Raw genomic sequence first — 23,989 nt, 5'->3', positions numbered from 1 at the left:
CCTTGATTGTAATTTTGACAACCAGCAACAGTATTATCAATCCTCTTAGGTCGTTGACACTCTCTTGCAAAATGACCAAATCCATCGCAATTATAACATTTCACATTAGATTTGTCAAAGCCTTTAGTGCCATTACTTATAGGTCTACCAGTTCGCTGAGTGAATCTTCTGACCTTAATAGTAAGCATAGCAAGCTGCCATTGTAGATCCATTTCTTTCAAATCATCAGGATCTATTTGATTGTAATCCTCATCAATTACTGCAGGATCAGTAACCTTTCCCCCAATAAATGCTTCATGAGCATTACAAAAGGCTGAGTAAATACTCATTCTTCCTTCTGCAGAACTCATACTCATTGGCATAGAGTGGAAAGATTGTAGATTGCTCTTAGCATTTGAATTTGTATTGTCATAAGCAACATATCCGGCAATACCATCAGTATCTACTATTGGTGTAGCTTCTGCACCACTTAGAAATGCATTATTTCCTGAGCTGGAACTTGCTAAATGAACAGACTTAGCATGATATAAGGATGGATCTTGTGTAAAATCCGAGTGAGTGTCTTTAATCCTTCTCTTCATGTTTCTGTTCTTCAGCTTGGAGACTACCTTCTCAAAATCCCATGTACTGTATTCCTGATCATCTTGAAGTTGATGAACATAATCAGTCCAAGTTTTAGACAGTGAATCCAGAAACTTATCAACTAGCTCAGTTTGAGGATAAACAACTTCAAAGTATGACAACTCAGTGGTCAAATGACTGAATCGAATAATAATCTCGTCAAGAGATTCCCCTTTTAGTCCATTAAAGGTTTCATATTGACGTTTGAGAAGCTTGATACGGTTTTTCTTCAAAGTTACATCGCCCTCACAATATCTTTTGAGAGCATCCCATAAATCCTTTGAAGTAGTGTACTTTTTAAACAAATGTACACTATCTTGAGGCAAGGCCATAGTAAGAGTAGACAATGCCTTTCCCTCAACAGCGTATCTTTTACGTTCTTCAATAGGCATATCAGCATAAGTATACCTACTGATCACTCCGTTCTTCTCATATGAAGGCCAATCAAAACCTTGAGTTATCACTAGCCACATTTCCATGTCAGTGAGACGAATGTAGTCTTCAAAACGTCTCTTCCATATCCAATAATTTTCCATACGGAAAAGCTTTGGAGGTGTATTACCCCGACCAACCTCATGATCATGCATGATCATGTGGCTGATAAGTAAGGCATTGGGTGAGTTTGCGGCAGCTGGTAAAGTCGTCATTTCGAATTTTTTTATATTCAAGTAAAACGAAAAGACTACTTAGTGTATAGCACGAAGGACACGTGGCACGAAGTTCTTATAGCACGAAGGACATGAGGCACAAAGTACGAAACACAAGTCACGACCTAAGTCACGAAGAGTGGTTCATGCTGACGTGGGACGAAGTGGACACGAAGTCTGCTGGGTGACGTAAGCACGAACACGAAGTTCACTTCGTGCTGACGTATGCACGAAGTAACACGAAGAAGAGCATGAACTAGATCAAAAACACGAACTATTGTTGCGTGGATCATAATAAGACATGATTCGTTATGTCAAGAGTGCGGAATCCTCTTGAGATAACTAGATTGCTATTGCCTTTTGTTAATTAATAAGTAATTAATCAACCCAAGGAGATGCACAAGGCTTGTGGTTCGTGTAGAAGAACACACGAAAGAACAAATAACCTTAGCTCGTAAATTCGTGAATATCTATCAAGAATTCGTAAATCATTAACCTAATTTCGTAGATTAGGTCTTGTATTTATACTAGTTAAGTATTGGATCGTGTGGGCTTAGGCCTTAATTACGTATTAAGCCCGAAACAATAAACAACCGATCTGCCTCGTGCTGAAGTCAGCATGAGGTTGTTCCTACATGCTGATGACGTCAGCACGAGGGACGACCCTTTGTTTGACTTTGTTTGACTCGTATATAACATCCAATCACCGTTTAAGTGTTCTACGACACTTATAAACCTTGATTCTATGTTCTTGTACCTACAAAACAATATATAACATACAAACACAATACAAAACATAAACAGATATAATATTGAAGTTCAAACGTAATCATTAAATATCAACATAAGTTCTTATTTAAATGATTACAAACATAGTTCCTAACACGTAAACAATAATCAAATCTACGTTGCGATTGTCACACCGAATCTGCATCTACATCCTGGACAGCCCCCTTGGTTCATAGTTCTTGCTCGTTCGATCTTGTGTGGTGATGTGTTGTTGTTGGTACGTTTAATGGGTAATCGATCCTTTGGATTGGTTTAGCTCAAACACTTGTCCATGAAATGATCTTGTATTTGTTCATGGTCCTTGAATACCTAGGACGACCACAGGTACCTAGGACGATTCTGAACTCAACTTGGGACGATCTTGATGGCTTGTAAACTAAAACGATCTTGAACCTTGGAACATGAGACGACCTTTATTTAATCTAAACCTAAAACGATCTAGGCTTGAGCAACTAGGACGTTCTTGGTCCTAGTTCACTAGGACGGTCTTGTAGACTAACAGCTAGGACGATCTTGACTCCTAGAATCCCAGGACGATCCTGAAATTGGTCCAGAGGGACGATCTTGCAACTAGAAACCCTAGAACAACTTTGTGCAATCACAAAACAACATGTACTTGTTCTTTATCATACCGCACTTGATCACCAAACCAATTCATAACATCAGTATCACTTGATCAATCACATTAGAGGCTACATATTTACATCAAAGCTAGTTCATAAATCAATCTTAAACAATGTACATCGTGCGAACCCTAATTGAGTACACAAAGACATGTTCTATCTTGATTATTAAAGTACGAGTCCTATGAACAACTAAATCGAGTTCTTAAAGTTAAAGTTCATTATCTAAAGACATGTTCAACTCTTTATCATGGTAATCACTTGTGTGTGAGTTCTAAGACGTTCATATCAAGTCCAGTTCGAGTACTTAAAGTTCATTTAAACACTTTTCGAGTCAAAACGCTCAAAGATCTTTAAAGGACCAAATCATCAGTTCATCAAGGACAACTCAGTGAATAATTAATCACAAGAACTAATACATATGTTTATTTATGATCAATGACTTGTGATTAGGTTGACATCAGGACGTATTTGGATACAAATAGATATAACCCATTTATATCTGTGCTTGTTCTCTGTGCTTGTAAACTACGCTTGTACCAGATCACTGTGAGTCTTCGTAGCCCTTTTTCTTTACTTATGTTTTGGGGTGAAAGGAATACTACATCTGTTTTTATATATGCCGTAACTGCTTTTACTACTCTATTGGCTATCTGACTACTTGTTACATATCAGCCGGTCCTATTGAGGATTGTGTGTGCTCGCTTATTACATATCAGCCGGTCCTGTTGAGGATTGTGTGTGCTCGCTTATACATAGTCGGTCCTGTTGGGGATTGTGTGTGCTCGCTTTATACATACTTGCCGGTCATGTTGATGACTGTGTGTGCACGATTATCTACAAACACCTACTTACGTGCAAGTTGGTCTCTAGCCACATTATATTACTTTACTCTCGAATTCTATTGACGGCATAAAACGTTTTTATACATCTTGTTTATGAACTCAAACCTACGAACTCACCAACCTTTGTGTTGACATGTTTAAGTATTCCTTTCAGGTAATCAAGCAAATCGTGGCTAGGATTGGTAGCATGGGACTTTTAGCAGACCGCAGGCTAGGTTTTGAAGTTTGCATGCTCTTGTTTATGCTTAATGGCAATATGCCTAACCTTTTCCCATGCGTGGGAACTTATCTCATCTCTGTTTGAATGTTTGTTTTAACTTTTGTGTGATGACTACTATTATGCTTGTTTGGTTATGAAATTGACTATTATGCTTAATGTATGCACTCATTTAGTATTCCTATGTAACATCCATGTGCGTGTGTGCTTTATATTACATCCCGAGTTTTCCGCCGCTGTCGGGGTGTTACAGATTGGTATCAGAGCCGTGGTTATAGTGAATTAGGTGGATTTTCCTAGACTATAACTTAGGAACCGCAACTAGCATGCATCATAGGAATTATGTGTGCATTCAATCTCTATGGATCTTATCTATATCTGCGATATTCATGCTATTATATTCATACATGCGCAGACCTTAGAACCATGCTACCTTGCCACGTACATTCATGCTATTGGTATTCGAACTATGAGATGTGTTAAACTTAAATAATGATAATAAGTTAGCGAAATGACGTGTTGTTAGCAAGGAAGTATGACGATATATCATCACAGAAAAGCCTGATCAACTTTTCGCGTGTGGTATATTTTCCATGGACTTGATGGCAACATGGATCGTGCCTAAGATGGTTGGAGTGTGGTAACAATCCTGTGATGCTCAATGGGTGTTTGTCGAGTGGAGGGTTAGCCGCTGGTACACCCTGTATACATACCTTTGCAAATACCTAGAGAGCGTATCAGAATCGTGAACCGACCTTGCATTAGATGTACTAGAGGTGTGGAGGGTTAGCCGCTGGTACACCCTGTATACATACACCGCTAGTGCAACGGATGTAGGTGTTAGATCCGGACCGCATTTTGGCTGTCAAAAGTTAAATGGATTTAAAAATTAAATTTAAGTTGAAATGGCTATATTATTCATCTTGCGAACTATCCTTCAGGAATTGAATATCTTATTGTAATGTTACTTTGTACTGCATGATTGATATTGATGATAATGCTCACCTTCAGATTTAATACTTGATTTCTTGAGCTACATGCGATAATGAAAATATAAGTGTATAGGATTCTAGAAAACTAACACTAGTGTGTCTGAGAGTGCGTAAATGACGTCACGAACGACTATTTCCTCATTCTAACGCCGATCCCATCTTTTCCTAATATAGGAAAATGGTGCGAACAAGAGCAAACCCGAATGTCGAAGTTCAAGATAATGGTGTTGGTCGTGGTAACCCAGGAGGTGGTCATGGCAACCCGAGAGGAGGTCGTGGAGGTTAGCAAGGAAGAGGTCGTGGTAAAGGTCGTGGTGGCCGTGGTGATGGCATGGGTCACGTTGAGAACCCTGATTTGGCCACTATCATTGCTGAACAGTTGGCGGCTTCAATGCCTACTATTATCGAACAAGTGACTGCCGCAATGGGTGCTGTTCCGAATCAGAACCGACGAGCACCTGAAGTTGAAGCTGAACCAACAAGAGTTGCACCGCAACAAGTGAATCAAGAACCAGAAAATGTTGACCCAGAAGTGGAGTTTGTTGGGGAAGGTGTGTATGTGGGCCCTGGACCCAGAAGGTTTCCCAAGAATGATGAGTATGCTATGGAGAGAAGAGGTTGCAGTTACACCGAGTTTAAGAAGTGTGGTCCACTAGATTATAATGGCAAAGGAGGGGCAGGCATGTTTATGAAGTGGTTGGAGAAATTGGAAGCAGTCATGGACATAAGTGAATGTCCATCTCATCAGAGAGTAAGATTCACTGGAGGTTCATTCACCGATGATGTGCTGTCATGGTGGAACACTTTGCTAGGAGCCCGTGGAAGAACTGCCACTTTGGAAACACCATGGGATCAGTTTAAGGAGATGATGAGGAACCGCTTTTGTCCACTGAATGAGATGCAGAAGATTGAGCAAGAGTTTTGGCACCACACCATGGTGGGATCTGGTCATGCAGAGTATACCAGCAAGTTCCAAGAGCTAGCTAGATTGGTATCTCACTTGGTGACTTCCGAGTCTAAGTTGATTGAGAGATACATCTATGGCCTCATTCCTCAGATTCGTAACACTATGACTGGCATTCCTCCTTACTCAATTGAAGAGGCCATTCGAAGGACCAGTGCCTTTACTGATGACCTGGTTAGAGCTGGAACACTGACTAAATCTGGAGAGAAGAAGAGGGACTTTGGTGAACCCAGTAAGAGAAGGGATTTCAGAGCTGACAAGAGAGTTAGAGTTGGAAGGGTGTTTGCAGCAGTTGAGCCGGGGCAGAAGGCATATGGCGGCCAAGCTCCTTAGTGTGCTACTTGTACTTATCATCATTCAACAACAGTGCCATGCCGATTTTGTCAAAACTGTCAGAAATTTAGGCACTTAGCTAAAGATTGCAGAACAACTAGAATCCCAGCAGCACCACTGAATGTCGCTCCAAGAAACTTCAGAAATCCTCCAGCTAATCAGAGAGCCTGTTATGAGTGTGGTAGCATTGAGCACTACCGCAATGCTTGCCCAAGAATTGTTAGGCGACCCGCCCCAGCCGCAGCCAATCAGATTCCTCTACAGATTGCAGCACCAAATCCACCAAGAGCTAACCAAGCCCAGCAGGCCAGGGGCCGAGTCTTTGCTTTGAATTCTGTGGAAGCCGCTAACGATCCGAACGTTGTCACGGGTACATTTCTCTTAAACAATCATCTAGCTACTGTGTTATTTGATTCGGGTGTCGACTACAGCTTTATCTCCACTAACTTTGTGTGCACTATTAACGTCAAACCCATTCGTACTCATGCATGTTATGAAATAGAGGTAGCTAGTGGTGGAATCTCTAAACTTGACCAAATTGTGCCTAAATGTGTGCTAACACTCGATACTCATTCATACTATATAGACTTAGTCCCATTTGAAATGGGTAGCTTTGATGTAATAGTGGGGATGGATTGGTTATCCCTGGTAGATGCTACCATTGTATGTCGCGCAATAATCCTTAGAATACCCTTAAGTGGGGGAGACGTACTAGAAATCCAAGGTGAACGACCTGAGTCTCACAGACGAAACCTAATGAGCACGGCAACCGAAGTAATCAAACTAGCCGATATCCCAATAGTCCGTGACTTCCCCGATGTATTTCCTAATGACATTCAAGGATTGCCTCCGTCTCGACAAGTTGAATTTCAAATTGATCTCCTACCTGATGCAACTCCAGTAGCAAAGGCACCATACCGTTTAACTCCTTTTGAAATGCAAGAACTCGCGACACAATTACAAGAGCTACAAGACAAGGGTTTCATCCGACCAAGTTCTTCACCATGGGGTGCACCGGTACTATTTGTTAAGAAGAAAGACGGATCTTTTCGCATGTGCATCGATTATCGTGAGCTAAATAAGTTAACTGTTAAGAATCGATATCCTTTACCGCGCATTGATGATTTGTTTGATCAATTTCAAGGCGCCAAGTACTTCTCTAAGATCGATCTTCATTCAGGTTACCATCAGTTAAGAGTTCGAGAAGAAGACGTGCCAAAGACAGCATTTAGCACGAGATATGGACACTTTGAGTTCTTAATGATGCCATTTAGATTGACAAATGCGCCTGCTGTTTTTATGGACCTGATGAATCGCGTATGTAAGCCCTACTTAGATCAGTCTATCATTGTTTTCATTGACGATATTCTCATCTACTCAAAGACTAAGAAAGAACATGAAGTCCATCTGAGAGAAGCTTTAGCACTTCTAAGGGCTGAAAAGTTGTATGGAAAATTCTCGAAATGCGAATTCTGGTTAGAAGAGGTGAAGTTTTTGGGTCCTGTAGTTGACAAGGACGGAATAAACGTTGATCCCAGCAAGATAGAAGCAGTAGAGAACTGGAGAAGGCCAGAAACACCGACCGAGATCCGACAATTTCTCGGATTGGCAGGCTACTACCGACGATTCATCAAGAACTTCTCAAAGATCGCACAACCTCTTACATTGTTGACGCACAAAGATAGAAGTTTCAATTGGGGAGAGAAACAAAAAGAAGCTTTCAGAATCTTGAAGGAGAAGTTATGTAATGCACCGGTCTTAAGTCTTCCAGAAGGAACCGAAGATTTTATTGTTTATTGCGACTCGTCGGGTCAAGGTTTAGGATGTGTGCTGATGCAACGAAGCAAGGTTATTGCATATGCCTCTCGCCAATTGAAGATTGACCAGAAGAATTACACGACACACGATTTGGAGTTGGGAGCTATTGTTTTTGCACTCAAATGTTGGAGACACTATCTATACGGGACGAAGAGTGTGATATACACGGATCATAAGAGCCTTCAGCATATCTTCACTCAGAAAGACCTTAATATGCGCCAAAGACGATGGCTAGAGTTGTTTAGCGACTACGATTGTGAGATTCGATATCGTCCCGGAAAGGCAAATGTAGTAGCAAACGCCTTGAGTAGGAAAGAGAGAGTTAGACCAAGACGAATTAGAGCCATGGGCATTACCGTGCACAACAGTCTAGAAAATAGAGTGATTGGGGCACAAGTAGAAGTAAACAAGAAGGAGAATGTTGACAGAGAAGGATTGGGAGGTATGATAGAACAGTTTACTCAAAGAGATGATGGAGGACTGTATTTTTGTGATCGATTGTGGATACCAATGTGTGGAGGACTAAGAAAGCTGATAATGGAAAAAGCGCACAAAGCAAGATATATTCTATTCACCCAGGGATAGATAAGATGTATCAAGACTTGCAAAATCTATTTTGGTGGCCAGGAATGAAGAACAACGTGGCGGTCTATGTGAGCAAGTGCCTAACGTGTTTAAAGGTTAAGGCAGAACATAAGAAGCCAAGAGGACTGCTAACACAACCAGAGCTGCCCAGTTGGAAGTGGGAAAAGATTACTATGGATTTTGTCACGAAGTTACCAAAAACGAGTAGTGGTAAGGATGCAGTATGGGTGGTGGTAGATCAATTGACCAAGTCAGCGCATTTCATACCCATACGTGAAGATTACTCAATGGAGCAGTATGTGCGTCTGTATCTTAAGGAGATTGTAGCTAAACACGGCGTTCCAGCATCGATCATTAGTGATAGGGATAGTCGATTTACCTCAGGATTTTGGAAATCGCTGCAACGAGCCTTGGGAACGCGAATTGATATGAGCACAGCCTACCATCCGCAGACAGACGGACAGAGTGAGAGAACGATTCAGGCACTAGAAGACATGCTAAGAGCCTGTGTCATAGACTTTGGAGGAAGTTGGGATACTCACCTCCCATTAGTCGAATTCTCATATAACAACAGTTATCATGCAAGTATTGGGTGTCCACCTTTTGAGGTTTTGTATGGGAGAAAATGTCGATCCCCGCTTGCATGGCATGAAGTCGGAGACATGCAGTTAATAGGTCCAGAGATCATTCTCGAAACTACCAAAATAGTTGCTCAAATCAAGGAGAATCTTCTGAAAGCAAGAGACAGACAAAAGAAATATGCAGACAACCGAAGGAAACCTTTAGAGTTTCAGGTTGGTGATCGGTTGATGCTTAAAGTTTCGCCTTGGAAGGGTGTAGTCAGATTCATTAAGAGGGGGAAACTAGCCCCAAGATATGTTGGACCGTTTGAGAAGGCATTGGTGCAGTAGCTTACCAGTTGAAACTTCCTCAAGAGTTGAGTAACGTACACGATGTTTTCCACGTATCGAACCTTAAGAAGTGTCTAGCCGATGAAACAACATATGTTCCTTTGAACAAGATACGAGTAGATAGTAATCTAAGCTTCAAAGAAGAACCCGTCGAAATATTGGAACGAGAAGTCAAAAAGCTCAAGAGACATAAGTATACCATTGTGAAAGTTCGTTGGAACTCCCGTAGAGGCCCAGAATTCACTTAGGAATGAGAAGATCAAATGAAGCTTAAGTATCCACACCTTTTCGCTTAACCCGATACCTCAAACTAGTGAGAAAACCTAAGAGCTTAGTTTCTAACTTAACACTTGACACTTGCTATGCGATATAATACTTGAAACTCAATGTGAAGCATGCTACTTGTTATTTGTGTGTGATTACATACTTGAAACTTAACATGCAACTTAATGCCTGTAAACTTGGTGTGCAATCGAAACATGAAACATGAAGTGTAATCCGAATTTCGGGGCGAAATTCCTTTAAGTAGGGGAGAATGTAACAACCGCCTTAGAAATGTAGTAAATAAGTTTCTCAAATTTTATCTAAGTTCTTGACGTGCTTTAGACTTAAGATATGTGCTCACATGAAGGTCAATTTGATCTTAAACTTTGAATTATAAGACGAGTTAATAATTTATTATGATAAAATACTAGATTTCGAGTCGCAAACGATCGTATTTATGAAAGTTCTAGCCCTAAAATGTTCACAAATAGTCCCTACATTTATTAAGATCATTATTATTGGAAAACTATAAATAGAAGAACTTACTGAGAGAAACTCATTCCTTCATCTTCTTCATCTCACCTCTCTCTCTCTAAAACACACACTTGCAGCCTCCATTCACACACACAAAATTCATCTTTTGATTTTGGGTTGTTAAACCAAAATTATTTGTACTTTTAGCTTCCTTGTGATAATCAAAACATATTTCTAACATCAAACCTCAGGTAACAACAACAAATTTTGAGTTTTTTATCAAATTAAAAGTGTACTTTTCAAGTTTATGTTCTTGATGATTTGGTCAAATTTTTGAATGAAAAACGTGTTAATAGCTAATGGGTTTGTGTCTAATTGTGTTTATAACCTTTTTGTAAACAAATTTGGGTCATAACATGCTTAAATCTACAAAACCCATTTTTGAAAATAAGGGAAAACTTGTTCTTGATGTGCCACACCTTGATCATGTTATAGGTGGTCTTGAAATCTTTAAAAGTGTTAATGGTTAGTGTTATTATGTATATATGTACTAGTTTTATGTTCTAACAAGTCCCGGAATCAATCTAGATCTTCGTATTATTGCTCATTTGTTGTTCAGCTCGTTTGGGACCCTAGGACGGTCCTGGTGGGACGATCTTGGTCCCCAAGATCATCCTGGACAGCCCCCTTGGTTCATAGTTCTTGCTCGTTCGATCTTGTGTGGTGATGTGTTGTTGTTGGTACGTTTAATGGGTAATCGATCCTTTGGATTGGTTTAGCTCAAACACTTGTCCATGAAATGATCTTGTATTTGTTCATGGTCCTTGAATACCTAGGACGACCATAGGTACCTAGGACGATTCTGAACTCAACTTGGGACGATCTTGATGGCTTGTAAACTAAAACGATCTTCAACCTTGGAACATGAGACGACCTTGATTTAACCTAAACCTAAAACGATCAAGGCTTGAGCAACTAGGACGGTCTTGGTCCTAGTTCACTAGGACGGTCTTGTAGACTAACAGCTAGGACGATCTTGACTCCTAGAATCCTAGGACGATCCTGAAATTGGTCCAGAGGGACGATCTTGCAACTGGAAACCCTAGAACGACTTTGTGCAATCACAAAACAACATGTACTTGTTCTTTATCATATCGCACTTGATCACCAAACCAATTCATAACATCATTATCACTTGATCAATCACATTAGAGGCTACATATTTACATCAAAGCTAGTTCATAAATCGATCTAAAACAATGTACATCGTGTGAACCCTAATTGAGTACACAAAGACATGTTCTATCTTGATTATTAAAGTACAAGTCCTATGAACAACTAAATCGAGTTCTTAAAGTTAAAGTTCATTATCTAAAGACACGTTCAACTCTTTATCATGGTAATCACTTGTGTGTGAGTTCTAAGACGTTCATATCAAGTCCAGTTCGAGTACTTAAAGTTCATTTAAACACTTTTCGAGTCAAAACGCTCAAAGATCTTTAAAGGACCAAATCATCAGTTCATCAAGGACAACTCAGTGAATAATTAATCACAACTAATACATATGTTTATTTATGATCAATGACTTGTGATTAGGTTGACATCAGGACGTATTTGGATACAAATAGATATAACCCATTTATATCTGTGCTTGTTCTCTGTGCTTGTAAACTACGCTTGTACCGGATCACTGTGAGTCTTCGTAGCCCCTTTTTCTTTACTTATGTTTTGGGGTGAAAGGAATACTACATATGTTTTTATATATGCCGTAACTGCTTTTACTACTCTATTGGCTATCTGACTACTTGTTACATATCAGCCGGTCCTGTTGAGGATTGTGTGTGCTCGCTTATTACATATCAGCGGGTCCTGTTGAGGATTGTGTGTGCTTGCTTATACATATTAGCCGGTCCTGTTGGGGATTGTGTGTGCTCGCTTTATACATACTTGTCGGTCATGTTGATGACTGTGTGTGCACGATTATCTACAAACACCTACTTACGTGCAAGTTGGTCTCTAGCCACATTATATTACTTTACTCTCGAATTCTATTGACGGCATAAAACGTTTTTATACATCTTGTTTATGAACTCAAACCTACGAACTCACCAACCTTTGTGTTGACATGTTTAAGTATTCCTTTCAGGTAATCAAGCAAATCGTGGCTAGGATTGGTAGCATGGGACTTTTAGCAGACCGCAGGCTAGGTTTTGAAGTTTGCATGCTCTTGTTTATGCTTAATGGCAATATGCCTAACCTTTTCCCATGCGTGGGAACTTATCTCATCTCTGTTTGAATGTTTGTTTTAACTTTTGTGTGATGACTACTATTATGCTTGTTTGGTTATGAAATTGACTATTATGCTTGTAAACTACGCTTGTACCGGATCACTGTGAGTCTTCGTAGCCCCTTTTTCTTTACTTATGTTTTGGGGTGAAAGGAATACTACATATGTTTTTATATATGTCGTAACTGCTTTTACTACTCTATTGGCTATCTGACTACTTGTTACATATCAGCTGGTCCTGTTGAGGATTGTGTGTGCTCGCTTATTACATATCAGCCGGTCCTGTTGAGGATTGTGTGTGCTCGCTTATACATAGTCGGTCCTGTTGGGGATTGTGTGTGCTCGCTTTATACATACTTGCCGGTCATGTTGATGACTGTATGTGCACGATTATCTACAAACACCTACTTACGTGCAAGTTGGTCTCTAGCCACATTATATTACTTTACTCTCGAATTCTATTGACGGCATAAAACGTTTTTATACATCTTGTTTATGAACTCAAACCTACGAACTCACCAACCTTTGTGTTGACACGTTTAAGTATTCCTTTCAGATAATCAAGCAAATCGTGGCTAGGATTGGTAGCATGGGACTTTTAGCAGACCGCAGGCTAGGTTTTAAAGTTTGCATGCTCTTGTTTATGCTTAATGGCAATATGCCTAACCTTTTCCCATGCGTGGGAACTTATCTCATCTCTGTTTGAATGCTTGTTTTAACTTGTGTGTGAAATTGACTATTATGCTTAATGTATGCACTCATTTAGTATTCCTATGTAACATCCATGTGCGTGTGTGCTTTATCTTACATCCCGAGTTTTTTGCCGCTGTCGGGGTGTTACATTATGGGATCCAAGTGTATTGCTAATATTCGCATCTTTTCGGTTGTAGAGATTGATGGTGTAGAAGGTCACTTTCATTATACATGTAGTTATAAGTTGTTAGAATTTCGGTAAGTTGCCTTCATTTGTGGTTTCGTTTGGCATCTTAGGTTATCATATGTGAATGCCATATTAAGTTATGTTCTCTTAAACATTATTGGATGTGTAACCAATTCTTAATACGAATTAACATTTGTGATATCAATATATAGTTCGGTTAACATAATTACTTATGTTTATCTCACTTAATTATCTTTGTTTTATTTTGATTATACCTATCTTCAACTCGTATATTTCTCGATTCGTTGTATGATTACTTGGTTCATGAAATTCGTTTAAGTGTTATGGGCCATTATCAATTGGGCCTAAGTGATATGAGCTTTTAAGTGACTTGGGCTTAGTTTAGTTATTGGGCTTAATCTTATTTGGGTTATGTGCTTAATGGGTTATATTGGTTATTGGGCTATATGGTTTGGTTGGGCCAAGTGGGCCTATTGATTTATGTTCCTTATGGGTTCATTAATTGGGCCAGGCTAGCCCATTATGGTCTTTAGTCCATTCCTTAGCCCATTGCACAAATTATTAGTTTACTTTAGAATTTTCTGTTTTGTACTTTATTTTTATAAAGTGTTGGCCAATGTTTAGTGATTGAAACCAATTATTTGGACCTTCTTGATTTTTATACAACAACCTATATGTGTCTCCTATTTTTGTGAATTTTGGGTGAATTTTTAAGTGATGTTTACTACCTCTAAAAATTACTCAAACATGAACTGTCCTGAATGGGAACTATTTGCGACATCAGAAGTTTTATAAAAGTTCTCGATGTTCTGATTGTTACAAAAATCCCATGATTTTATTTTAAGTTCATGACACATTGAAATTACTTTCCACCAAGTATGACCTCCTGGAACCTTATGGATTAGGAGATAAAAAATTTTAAAGTTTATAAAATATTCATACAAAATTACAATTTTGACCAGTTTCAGTAGAAAAATCATATATTTCGTTTGGTTCAGCATTTTTGAGTAATTCTAGTTGGAGGTTAAACTTAACTCATTTATCTACAACTTTTATTTTGAAAGTTTCTCTTGAATCTGCCCTCACACGTTCAGTTTATCCGATTTAAAACAGAAAATTAAGTCTGTCAGATTTGTCTTTGATCCAAACAACCAACCAATGGCTTGGTTTGCTTATTTCACACTCTTAATTACCACTAACATGTTTTTTGGTCATTTTTGTATGATTTTAACATCAAATGTACTGATTATATGAAATTAAAAATCATCAACCATCCATCTTAAATCCCCAAATCAAAATCAATCAAAACTAGTGCAAATCTAAGCATGCATGTTTAGATCTAACCATTACACATACAAACAAGCTATAATCTTTTATATCCTTTTTGAAAGCTCTTTTTTATTGAAAAATCACAGATTATAATCGTATGATATTCATCAAAAATCAGATTTAATCAAATCCTTAAACCCATTTAGTAACAAATCTTACAACTACTAATTCTTGGGTCTTGTTTGTGTTGAATCCTTGAATCCTTTCTCTTGATTTCAACATGCATGAACATGTGAGATAAGGATCTATCAACTTTGCCCTCATTGAGTTTGTCTTTCAATGAAAACAAGAGAAAAGATAGTTTTTTAATAAAGATCTTTTTATATATACAAAAACAAGATAGATTAAACAAAGAGATGATGAGTTATACCCTTCTTGAACTCGGTTTTGAAGATGATTTTAGTGCAGATTTTCATGACCCATACGCTCCAAATAACCTTTAATCCAAGCTTGAAATAACCCTTAAACCTTACTTGAATCAACCCTTGATTAATCCTTTATAAACCCTTATTATTAATATAGATTAGATTGATTTATGTTCTTGTTTTTCTTCCTTATTTGAGCCGTAAATGAAGAAGAACCAGGGCTGTTTGGAGAGCCTCCTGGTCGCGAATTTGAGGCCGTTGGGGGTTGATTTCGGAGCCTCGTCCATGCTCCAACCTTCCATAGATTTGTTCCTTACATTATAGAGATGATTTCTTGTTTATTTGATGATTGAAAGTGGTATTTTGAGGTGTTTATTTGATGCCAAGAATATGCATAGAGAAGGGAGAGTTTGCATGTGTGTGTGTGTTGGAAATAAAGAGAAAATGAGAAGAGTGTTGTGTTAGTGTGTATATGAACGTGAGAGAGAGATGGGAAGAGTGAGTAGGAAGAGTGTTTATTGGTCAAGTGAAGTGGTATGGTGATTCCCATTGGCTAGCTCATGTGATGGAGTTGTGGTGTAGGTGTATTTGGTCCAAAATGGTGTCCAAGTTCAAAATGTGGGCATGTTTTGGATTAGTTGATACATTGTTGGTTAATTCATGTAAAATATGAGAGTTTAAGAATAAATGAATTAGTTGTAAGAGTTTTATGCATATAAGCTAGCTAGTTACAAATTATTGGTAGACTTTTATTAGTTGTATGTACTATACATGCATATATATGTATGTCGTGTATATATATATGTATTGGCACTAATCTTTATACAATTTTCTTGATGTACCTTCTATATTTGAGTTGTTGATTATATTTTGGATGCATAGAAACTTGTTTGTTGTATTGAATACTTTTAAACTTGTCGTTACTCTACATATTTCTTGAAGTTGATTTGATTGATTACGGTTACATTCTTATAAGATTGTCATTATTTCTTTACTTTAAGATTGTCTCATGTTTTGGCATTTCTAAGATAACTAGCTATTTTTATTGAACTAGAGGGCAAATATCACCATGCTCTAAATGTCTAGAAGGTTAATTCTCTTAATAAACCTCTCAGAATAAATACCTAGATAATTATAAGTAAGTTGTCCTATTCGGAAATTGAGGGTTGTTACATCTTGAGAGCCAAGGTGTTGATCATGATAGACAAACTGTGGGTCAGAAAAGGCAAAGACAGCAAAACTAGGGTGTGGGGCAGTCTGTGAAAAAACAAAGGGTGTGTGACACAGGTACTAGTCAGGATGTCGGTCATGAGAGCCAACATGGTGGTTTTTCTAGCCAGAACCAAACAACACCATCCATTACAAAAAGGTGGATCAAAAAAAGTGTATATGTGGATAAAGTGTTAAGTCTAGAGAAGAATAAGTGTGGTCCAAGTGGGTTGGATAATTTTGTCATTGGATCTTTAAGTGCAACTACCAAATCAGGGGTGGGCCTAGGTGTTTCAAGTGCTAGATTTAGGGATCCTAAATTCTTTGGTGTCAAAGGTATTATGTTTGTTTGTTTTTGGTTTTTTACATACTTTGTAATTTGTTTAAGGTAATTTGTAATTTGTTTTGCATATGTGGCTGCCAAATACATTCACAGGTCCCAGAAAATTACCTCGATGGTGGGGTGCTGGCTTGTGTGTTGATCCCAAATCTGGAGAAACATTCATTGGTGGTGGTGATGGGGTGCCTTGTCCAATTTGGCCAAAAGATGTGACACCTCCAAGTGCAATAGAGAATTGTAACAAGAAACAAGCATCCATTCATAAGCAGTCCAAGGGAAAGGAGGCACAACAGAATGAGAATATGGAGATTTCACCACCCAAAGAAGTATCCATTCAGAAGTCCAGGGACAATGAAGCATCCAGTCAAAAACAGTCCACTCCCAAAAAGACAAACAGAAATGTCATACGAGAAAGGAGGAGTCCAAGGTTGATGGAAAAGAAGAGGGTTCCAAGTGAAAGGATTCTTAAGAAAAAACTTGCAATGAAAGTTCCAGGCCAAGGACAAACTGAAGATGATCCATTTGTAGTAACTTAGTTATGTTACAGTATGATGTTAAACTGATATTTTGTGTATGACTTATGGTATGTATGTCTTATGGTATATATGTTTTGGTAGAAACATCTATAACCTATCTTTTGGTACTTAGAAATTGCATGCAAAAACATGTATCTTGTTGCATGCAGAAACTTAGGGGCTGTTTGGTAGAATTGATTTAAGAAGAATAGAATGGTGGTTGAGAATGGAATGGCAGAGAAAAGGAATGGACCTAAGAAATGGAAACTAATTCCTTTGTTTGATGCAATGAGAGAATCAATCTAAGGAAAATAATTCCCCTGTTTGATTATGTATTTGAATGGAATGGAAATGTGATAAATTAACTAGATTATTTTTTTGTGCCGTTGTTCTTTATGACTTTATTCCAGTTTTTGTCCTTTTTTTTCCTCCATAACTTTGTAGTTTCAAAATAGTATATTTACATATTTCTAAATTGTCGACCTACATGGCTAAATCCTCGCTCTTTCCCAAATCAATACATGAACTAGGTAATATTTATTTTTATAGTATATATCATTTACCCAAAAATAAGTTAAGGTGCACATATGTAATGAAATTTGACATCAAAAGTTACAAAGGATATATATTAATAACATAAAATTACTTACTAGTACATTGAGTGAGATTTTCAATAGATGATACCTTTGTTCCAAAAGACGATACATCAGGCTACAATCAAAAGTCATGTTCGAGTGATAGCATGCATTATAATACAACAAAAAACTTTAGTGAAGTAGTTAAGTCCAACCAAGTACCATCTATCTAAAGGACCATCCTGAAGCGTTTTTTATGTAGCATTCTTCCTTCTCGTGGTACAACAAAAAGTTCGAATCAAGTAAGCTCAACAAAGTACTATCTAGTCTAAAGGACCATCTCGAAGCATTTGAATGTAGCAAACTCTTCCTTCTTCCGGCAACTGAAGAAATATCTTAGCCATACTTTGATTTTGACCGATAATGTGCATACCTTTCACGCGTTCATTCCAAGTGATGTTAGGCAAATTTTGTATCTCCACGATAACTTGATCCAATATACCACCACCAATGTTAGAACCTTGATTGGCACTCTCAACAATTTTGTCATCCAAAGAGTTGATGGAACTTTCGATACTCTTTGTCAAGTCTATGGAACATCCATGGAAAGTATCGTTGAAGCCATCAGCACTCTTGCTTCTTTTTCTTTTATTAATCGCACTACTTGGAGGTCCGTTGGACGTAGGAGCATCAGTATCAACATCAAGAGGGGTAGTAATTGGTGGTGAAGTTACTGGTGTCACTGGTGAATCCTCTAAAGTATCTTCATCTCCAAGATCAACGGCTTGAGATCCTGTAGCCCTATCTTTACCAAAGATAGTACAAAGCTTTTCGTAGAACGGTAATGGTTTGCCTCTAAAACTAGCTGCAGTTTTGTGAGACTACAATATAAAGTGATTATGTGCATTAGTATTTGTAAGTGATGTAACAATGGTCGTTAAACGATATATGAAATGATATACCTTGATGTACTCATTCCACACTTGGTCTTCTGCATCAATGCAACATGTTTCAGAATTCCAACCAAAGCCACTTGTGTTTGTACCAACTAGCATATCATGCACAACGCTAAAGTTTGCCTTCAGTGTCTTCATTCTTGATTTGATATGAGGATCCGCTTTCAAGCCCGAGTCAGGGAGACTTACTTCCAACAATTGTTCCACTGCCTTATGGTATCCGGGTTTGAAGCCATTATCTGCACCTGAGTACTTACCAGATGTATGCAAATCCATAAGGGCATCTATCAGCTTTGCATCTTCATGTGTTGTCCATGGTCTTTTGTTTCTTCCAGCACCTCGAAGTACACTTGAACTTGAATCTGCCATACCTGTATTTATATATTAACAATAATGATAATAATAATTTACAAACTATAAATCTGCTATAACAAAATCAGAAGTTACAAAGTCAAAAACTAGTAGCAATACTAAGGCAGAAAGTATATATAAAGCTAGTAACAAAGTCAAAAAACTAGTAGCAATTAAAATGTGGACAAACTTTTGATACACGCACAATACTAACATACAGCAAAAAATTTAAAACCATAAGTCCTAGTTCATCATGTTTAGATACATGATACACAACACCTAACTTACGCAAAATGATAATTTAATACATCAATCGATATAGTAAATTTAGTGGGCCAAATGAGAACGTCTTGCATTCCACTCATTAAACATGTCATTCGCAAGGTTATCCCTACGGTCATTCCATCCATGTGAAGTCTCCACGGTGTTAATCACATTATCATGGTTGTTTTCGGGTTCTATATGGTCATCTGGTACTTCATCATCAGAAGGGTCATGGTCCATTGTTGTGCGAATGAAATTATGCATCAAGCAACAAGCAATAATTATTCGTGCCATAGAGCGTGGTCGATGGTAAGAAACATCACGCAAAATAGCCCATTTATTCTTGATTAATTCGAAACATCTCTCAATGACATTTCTTGCCGATGCATGTTTCTTATTATACAACTCTTTTGGAGTTGTAGGTGGACGGTTCCAATCATTAAGATGGTATCTCTGACCACGATACGGAGTTAAAAAACCTTCCGCGTTGGCATAGCCGGCATCACAAAGGTAGTACGTTCCTAATAAAACATATAACTATTTAGCTCTTTATAATTATGATGATATTTTTTATTATCTATAAGTGATATATATATATATGTGTGTGTGTGTGTGTGAGTGTGTATATATATATATATATGTGTGTGTGTGTGTGTGTGTGTAACATACCATTAGGTATCTTAAGACCGTTTGGCCTACTAATGGCATCCCGAAGCACTCGACTATCCGTTGCTGAACCCTCCCATCCCACCAACACGTAGGTAAACTGAAGGTCTCTTGTACAAACACCCAGAACATTGGTACAAATGTCACCCTTTCGTGAACGGTAAGGTTTTTGATCACTAGGAGGGACCCTAATCTTAATATATGTTCCATCTAATGCTCCTAGGCAACCCTTCATAGATAAAAAAAAAAAAACACTTAGGCAAATAATATATGATATTATATATTCACTATAAGTATTAATTTATACCTTAACTAACCTTAAACCACTTCCATTTCTCATCTAATTCATTATCTGGCACAGGGACTGGTGTCTTGTAAAACTCTTTGTGTAGGCGACATACCGCATTTAAGACTAGCTTGAAATACCTACTTATCGTTTCGGTGGACCTTTGAAATCTGTTGACTATTATTCGAATTTTTAGATTATGTCCAAGTATATGTAAGAACATTGCAACTTGTTCATCCATTTCCATGTTTTTCGTACTACATAACCCCCTCTAGTCTCAAGAATCTCACAAAGTGTTTCAAAAGCATATATATTCATTCTTACATTTACGATACTTGTAGCATCACTTGTATATACCATTCTTACCATATTTTGGCGTCTTTCATAAAAACTTACAAAATAGTTTTGACGCAATGCTCTAGACTCGATTACGTGATTCATAGCAGCACCACCCAATAAAAACCAACGGGCCACAAAATGTATTGTGTGAGATACTCCTAATGCAGCTAACATTGAAGCTCGTCTAGTTTGGATGCTACGTTGAGACAACCTTGTTCTAGTCATCTATAAAGTATAGCTTTTAGTTAATGTTATGATAATATATTTAAACGCATATGTCGTTGAAGAAGCATTACATGGATTAAAAAATCACAAAACAAGCAAAATATATATACATATATATACACTAAAATGTAAATCAACCAAAAAGTACAGATTATATATAACATGCATTATAAATTTTCAATAACTTTTTTATCATATAGATCTGAGCAATCAACTTTAGTAAAAAAAAATCAAAAAACTTGGTGCACAACATATTACAACTTCTTAAAATAAAAAGTAATAAAAAGTTTTTTTTTTCTTTAATAGATTGAAGTGTATGTGTTAGCTGGGAACAAAGCATAAGAATATTATTCCAAGTACTTTTTATAAAGGTAAATAATCGTCGATCTTCTTGTTGGAGAAAAACAAAACCTTGTTAAAAGATTTGAAAAGGGTTTTAAAAAATGGTGAAACTTTTTTTTAGATCCAGATCCATCATATATTATTAATTGATAATAATAAAAAGAAACACTTAGATAGAGAAAAATTACCTTGATTAAGGTTGAAGAAGATGAAATTTGGATAGGGTTTATTGTGGAGGATTTTTATTTTTATTTGGTTCTGATAAAATGTGCAAGGCACATGTTTAACCTTTTATACTCCAAAAAATTTTTAACCTCCGCTCCTTTCCATGCTAGAATGGAAATGTTTTCTTAACTTTTTATAAAGAATCAAAACAATGGAAAGAGAATAAAAATTTGGTCATGTATTTCCATTCCCTATGTCAAACAAACAAAAGAATTTATTCCCTTTCCTTTTCTCTTCTTTCTATTCAAGGGTACCAAACAGCCCCTTATGGTATGTATGACCTTAATTTAGGTACTTATGCAGTGATATATTGTGTTTGGGCAACCTATGTTATCTTGTTCATTGTTACAGTAGATATTTGCATGCAGAAACATATATCTTGTTTAGAAAATAAAATAGGAGAACATTACTTCATAACCACATCAAAAATACATCACCATTACACCTAAGTACCAAGTGTTCCATACACATAATTTCATAAGAAAATAGGAGATCCATTAGACAGTTAAAGTGTTCCATACACTACCAAATACATGACCATTACACCGATTACCAAGCACAACCCAATTACAACAACAACCATCCATATAAAAACAGTTTCATACACTTGTAATTTCCCATTTGCAACCTTCAAATCTGACTTCAGAGAAATTCCTTCTTCAAACAAATCATTCTCCGTTTCATTTTCTTCTTTCAAAATTTTCAACTCATTGTGTAGTTGGAAGACAAGATCTTTGTAATATTGCATGGGGAGTTCTTCATACAAGAATTGATATAATTGACATTTCCTTCTATCATCCTAATGACAAAAACGGATTAGCAAAATGTATAGCAGAAAACAGAGATTTGAACATTTTTCAAAACTTACAACAATTGGACATGACAAGAATCTTCTTCCCGGATTCTTCCTTGTCCAAGATGTGCGTGGATTGATTTGATATCCACAATAACACAGTACCTCACCTTCACGCAATAATTACTACGATTTCTTCGTGAATGATATGAAGCAGATGACATTTCATTTTCTAGGGTTTATGTCAAAGAAAAGGGGGTATTGGGGAGAGAAAGAGGGAAATTATTTAGTTTTAGTACTTTTAATTTTTTCTTTATTAATACGCAGAAAATGTGTTGGGCACGCGAAATGTGACGAGGTGGAGGCTGAAGTGGCATTTAACCGGCAACAAATAATCTCTTAGTCGGTACGAGTCCCAAATAGAAGTGTTTACCGGTTTCATTCCTCATAACAGACATTTTAAAAGCTTAGTCCTAAAACAGGATTTTGTGACAAGTTGAGGTATTTTCCAATCAATTAGCCCTTAATTGAAATTTAGAGGTTAATTAACTACAGGGTTGTCTGGAACAATAAGAAAAGCACCATCAATAGGAAATGCTAAGAAAAGATACTCTTAATAGCTAATCAACCCGGATTCAATTTAGGCAGTTAAAAACATGTTTTAAGTATAAATAAAAGATAAAAGTATCTGTAACAAGTAAATGTTGATCTTAACACGCAATTCACATATCTATAACCATAAATGATTAATACCAAGCAAAACGAACCAATAGACCAGATGGTGCATTACAATATGTAAGCTAAGTCATTTGAGTCCACATAGTGCATTTACTAAACTTAGAACACGAAAATCATTTGAAAAGTTTAAAACATGGTTACGTATTGTATAATCGAAACTTTTGGGTACTTAAATTAATACATACATAAAAGTGGCCTTACAAATAACCGAAAATTGACAATGTTAAGATGCAATGTGTAATTACTAATAAAAAAATAGACATGTGATAATGCTTGTCAAAAATATGTAAGAGAAAATAATTTATTTTGTCAAAAGTTAAATGTGAAAATTGGAAAGGAAAGATAGGAAATCAAAATAAAAAAATGTAAAATTAAAAAGAAATAACTTTTTTGTAGCATGATATCATATTTTTCTAAAACAAGATGAATAGAATATTTTTAGCTTGTCACATTATTTTTTTTGTAGAAATGCTTTATGAAAATAATTGTCTTTTATTTATGTAATAACACGATTTCTACTCTTGATTCGATCTCAACAATGGCAGTTCAAGTGTGTGTGTTCTTGGTGTGTTTAGTGTATGTGATTTTCTAGAGAGAGAGAGAGAGAAACGATCTGGATTAAGTTGTATGTAAAAGTGGATCAAAAGGCTTATGATTTCTAAGGAGTTGAGGGTATTTATCGTCTAAATCTACAAATAAGCTAATTGACACTCCTAGTCCCTCAACCTTAGAAATCATTTCACAATGTCTTAACAACAATAACATCCACTAACTTAAATTATAATTTATCACTATTATTGGATTTCTAACATTCTCCCCCTTAGTGATATATTGTAATGAATGAAGTACGTGTTATTTTGTCTTGTAGGAATTAAGTTGATGACCCCGATGGTGAAGACAATTGGTAAAATCTATATCGCAGATATAGATAAAATCCATAGAGTTTGAATGCACACATAATTCCTATCATGCATGCTACGTGCGGTTCCTAAGTTATAGTCTAGGCAAACCACCTAATTCACTATAACCACGGCTCTAATACCAATCTGTAACACCCCGACAACGGCGGAAAACTCGGGATGTAAGATAAAGCACACGCGCACATGGATGTTACATAGGAATACTAAATGAGTGCTTAGGATAAACATAAATAGTCAATTTCATAACCAAACAAGCATAGTAGTAGTTATTACACACACA

General features: G+C 37.1%; 2 protein-coding genes across 2 annotated transcripts; both read right to left on the bottom strand.

Annotated features, from left to right (window-relative positions):
- Positions 1 to 17,927: 17,927 nt before the first annotated feature.
- On the bottom strand, positions 17,928 to 18,929 carry LOC122601328. Its single transcript, XM_043774095.1, has 2 exons — positions 18,567 to 18,929; positions 17,928 to 18,485 (listed from the first exon to the last, which is right to left on the bottom strand). The coding sequence occupies exons 1-2, from the start codon at positions 18,927 to 18,929 to the stop codon at positions 17,928 to 17,930; spliced, it is 921 nt and encodes a 306-aa protein (XP_043630030.1).
- A 309-nt stretch (positions 18,930 to 19,238) lies between these two features.
- LOC122601326 (protein ALP1-like) lies at positions 19,239 to 20,374 on the bottom strand. Its single transcript, XM_043774094.1, has 3 exons — positions 20,159 to 20,374; positions 19,845 to 20,070; positions 19,239 to 19,696 (listed from the first exon to the last, which is right to left on the bottom strand). Exons 1-3 carry the CDS (start codon positions 20,372 to 20,374, stop codon positions 19,239 to 19,241), a joined length of 900 nt encoding a protein of 299 aa, XP_043630029.1.
- Between the last annotated feature and the right edge of the window lie 3,615 nt (positions 20,375 to 23,989).

This window comes from Erigeron canadensis, chromosome 5 (assembly GCF_010389155.1).
Source record: "Erigeron canadensis isolate Cc75 chromosome 5, C_canadensis_v1, whole genome shotgun sequence".
Taxonomy (NCBI): domain Eukaryota; kingdom Viridiplantae; phylum Streptophyta; class Magnoliopsida; order Asterales; family Asteraceae; genus Erigeron; species Erigeron canadensis.
This window is presented reverse-complemented; position numbering and strand designations above follow the sequence as displayed.

Bases quoted from the DNA above. Each gene is read 5' to 3' on its own strand.
- LOC122601328 (XM_043774095.1), bottom strand. From the start codon at position 18,929: ATGGCAGATTCAAGTTCAAGTGTACTTCGAGGTGCTGGAAGAAACAAA. The intron at 18,486-18,566 runs GTATATCATTTC...TTTATATTGTAG, and splicing joins TGTGGAATGAGTACATCAAG to TCTCACAAAACTGCAGCTAG.
- LOC122601326 (XM_043774094.1), bottom strand. From the start codon at position 20,374: ATGGAAATGGATGAACAAGTTGCAATGTTCTTACATATACTTGGACAT. The intron at 20,071-20,158 runs GTTAGTTAAGGT...TTATCTATGAAG, and splicing joins AGAAATGGAAGTGGTTTAAG to GGTTGCCTAGGAGCATTAGA. The intron at 19,697-19,844 runs GTATGTTACACA...ATGTTTTATTAG, and splicing joins CGGTCTTAAGATACCTAATG to GAACGTACTACCTTTGTGAT.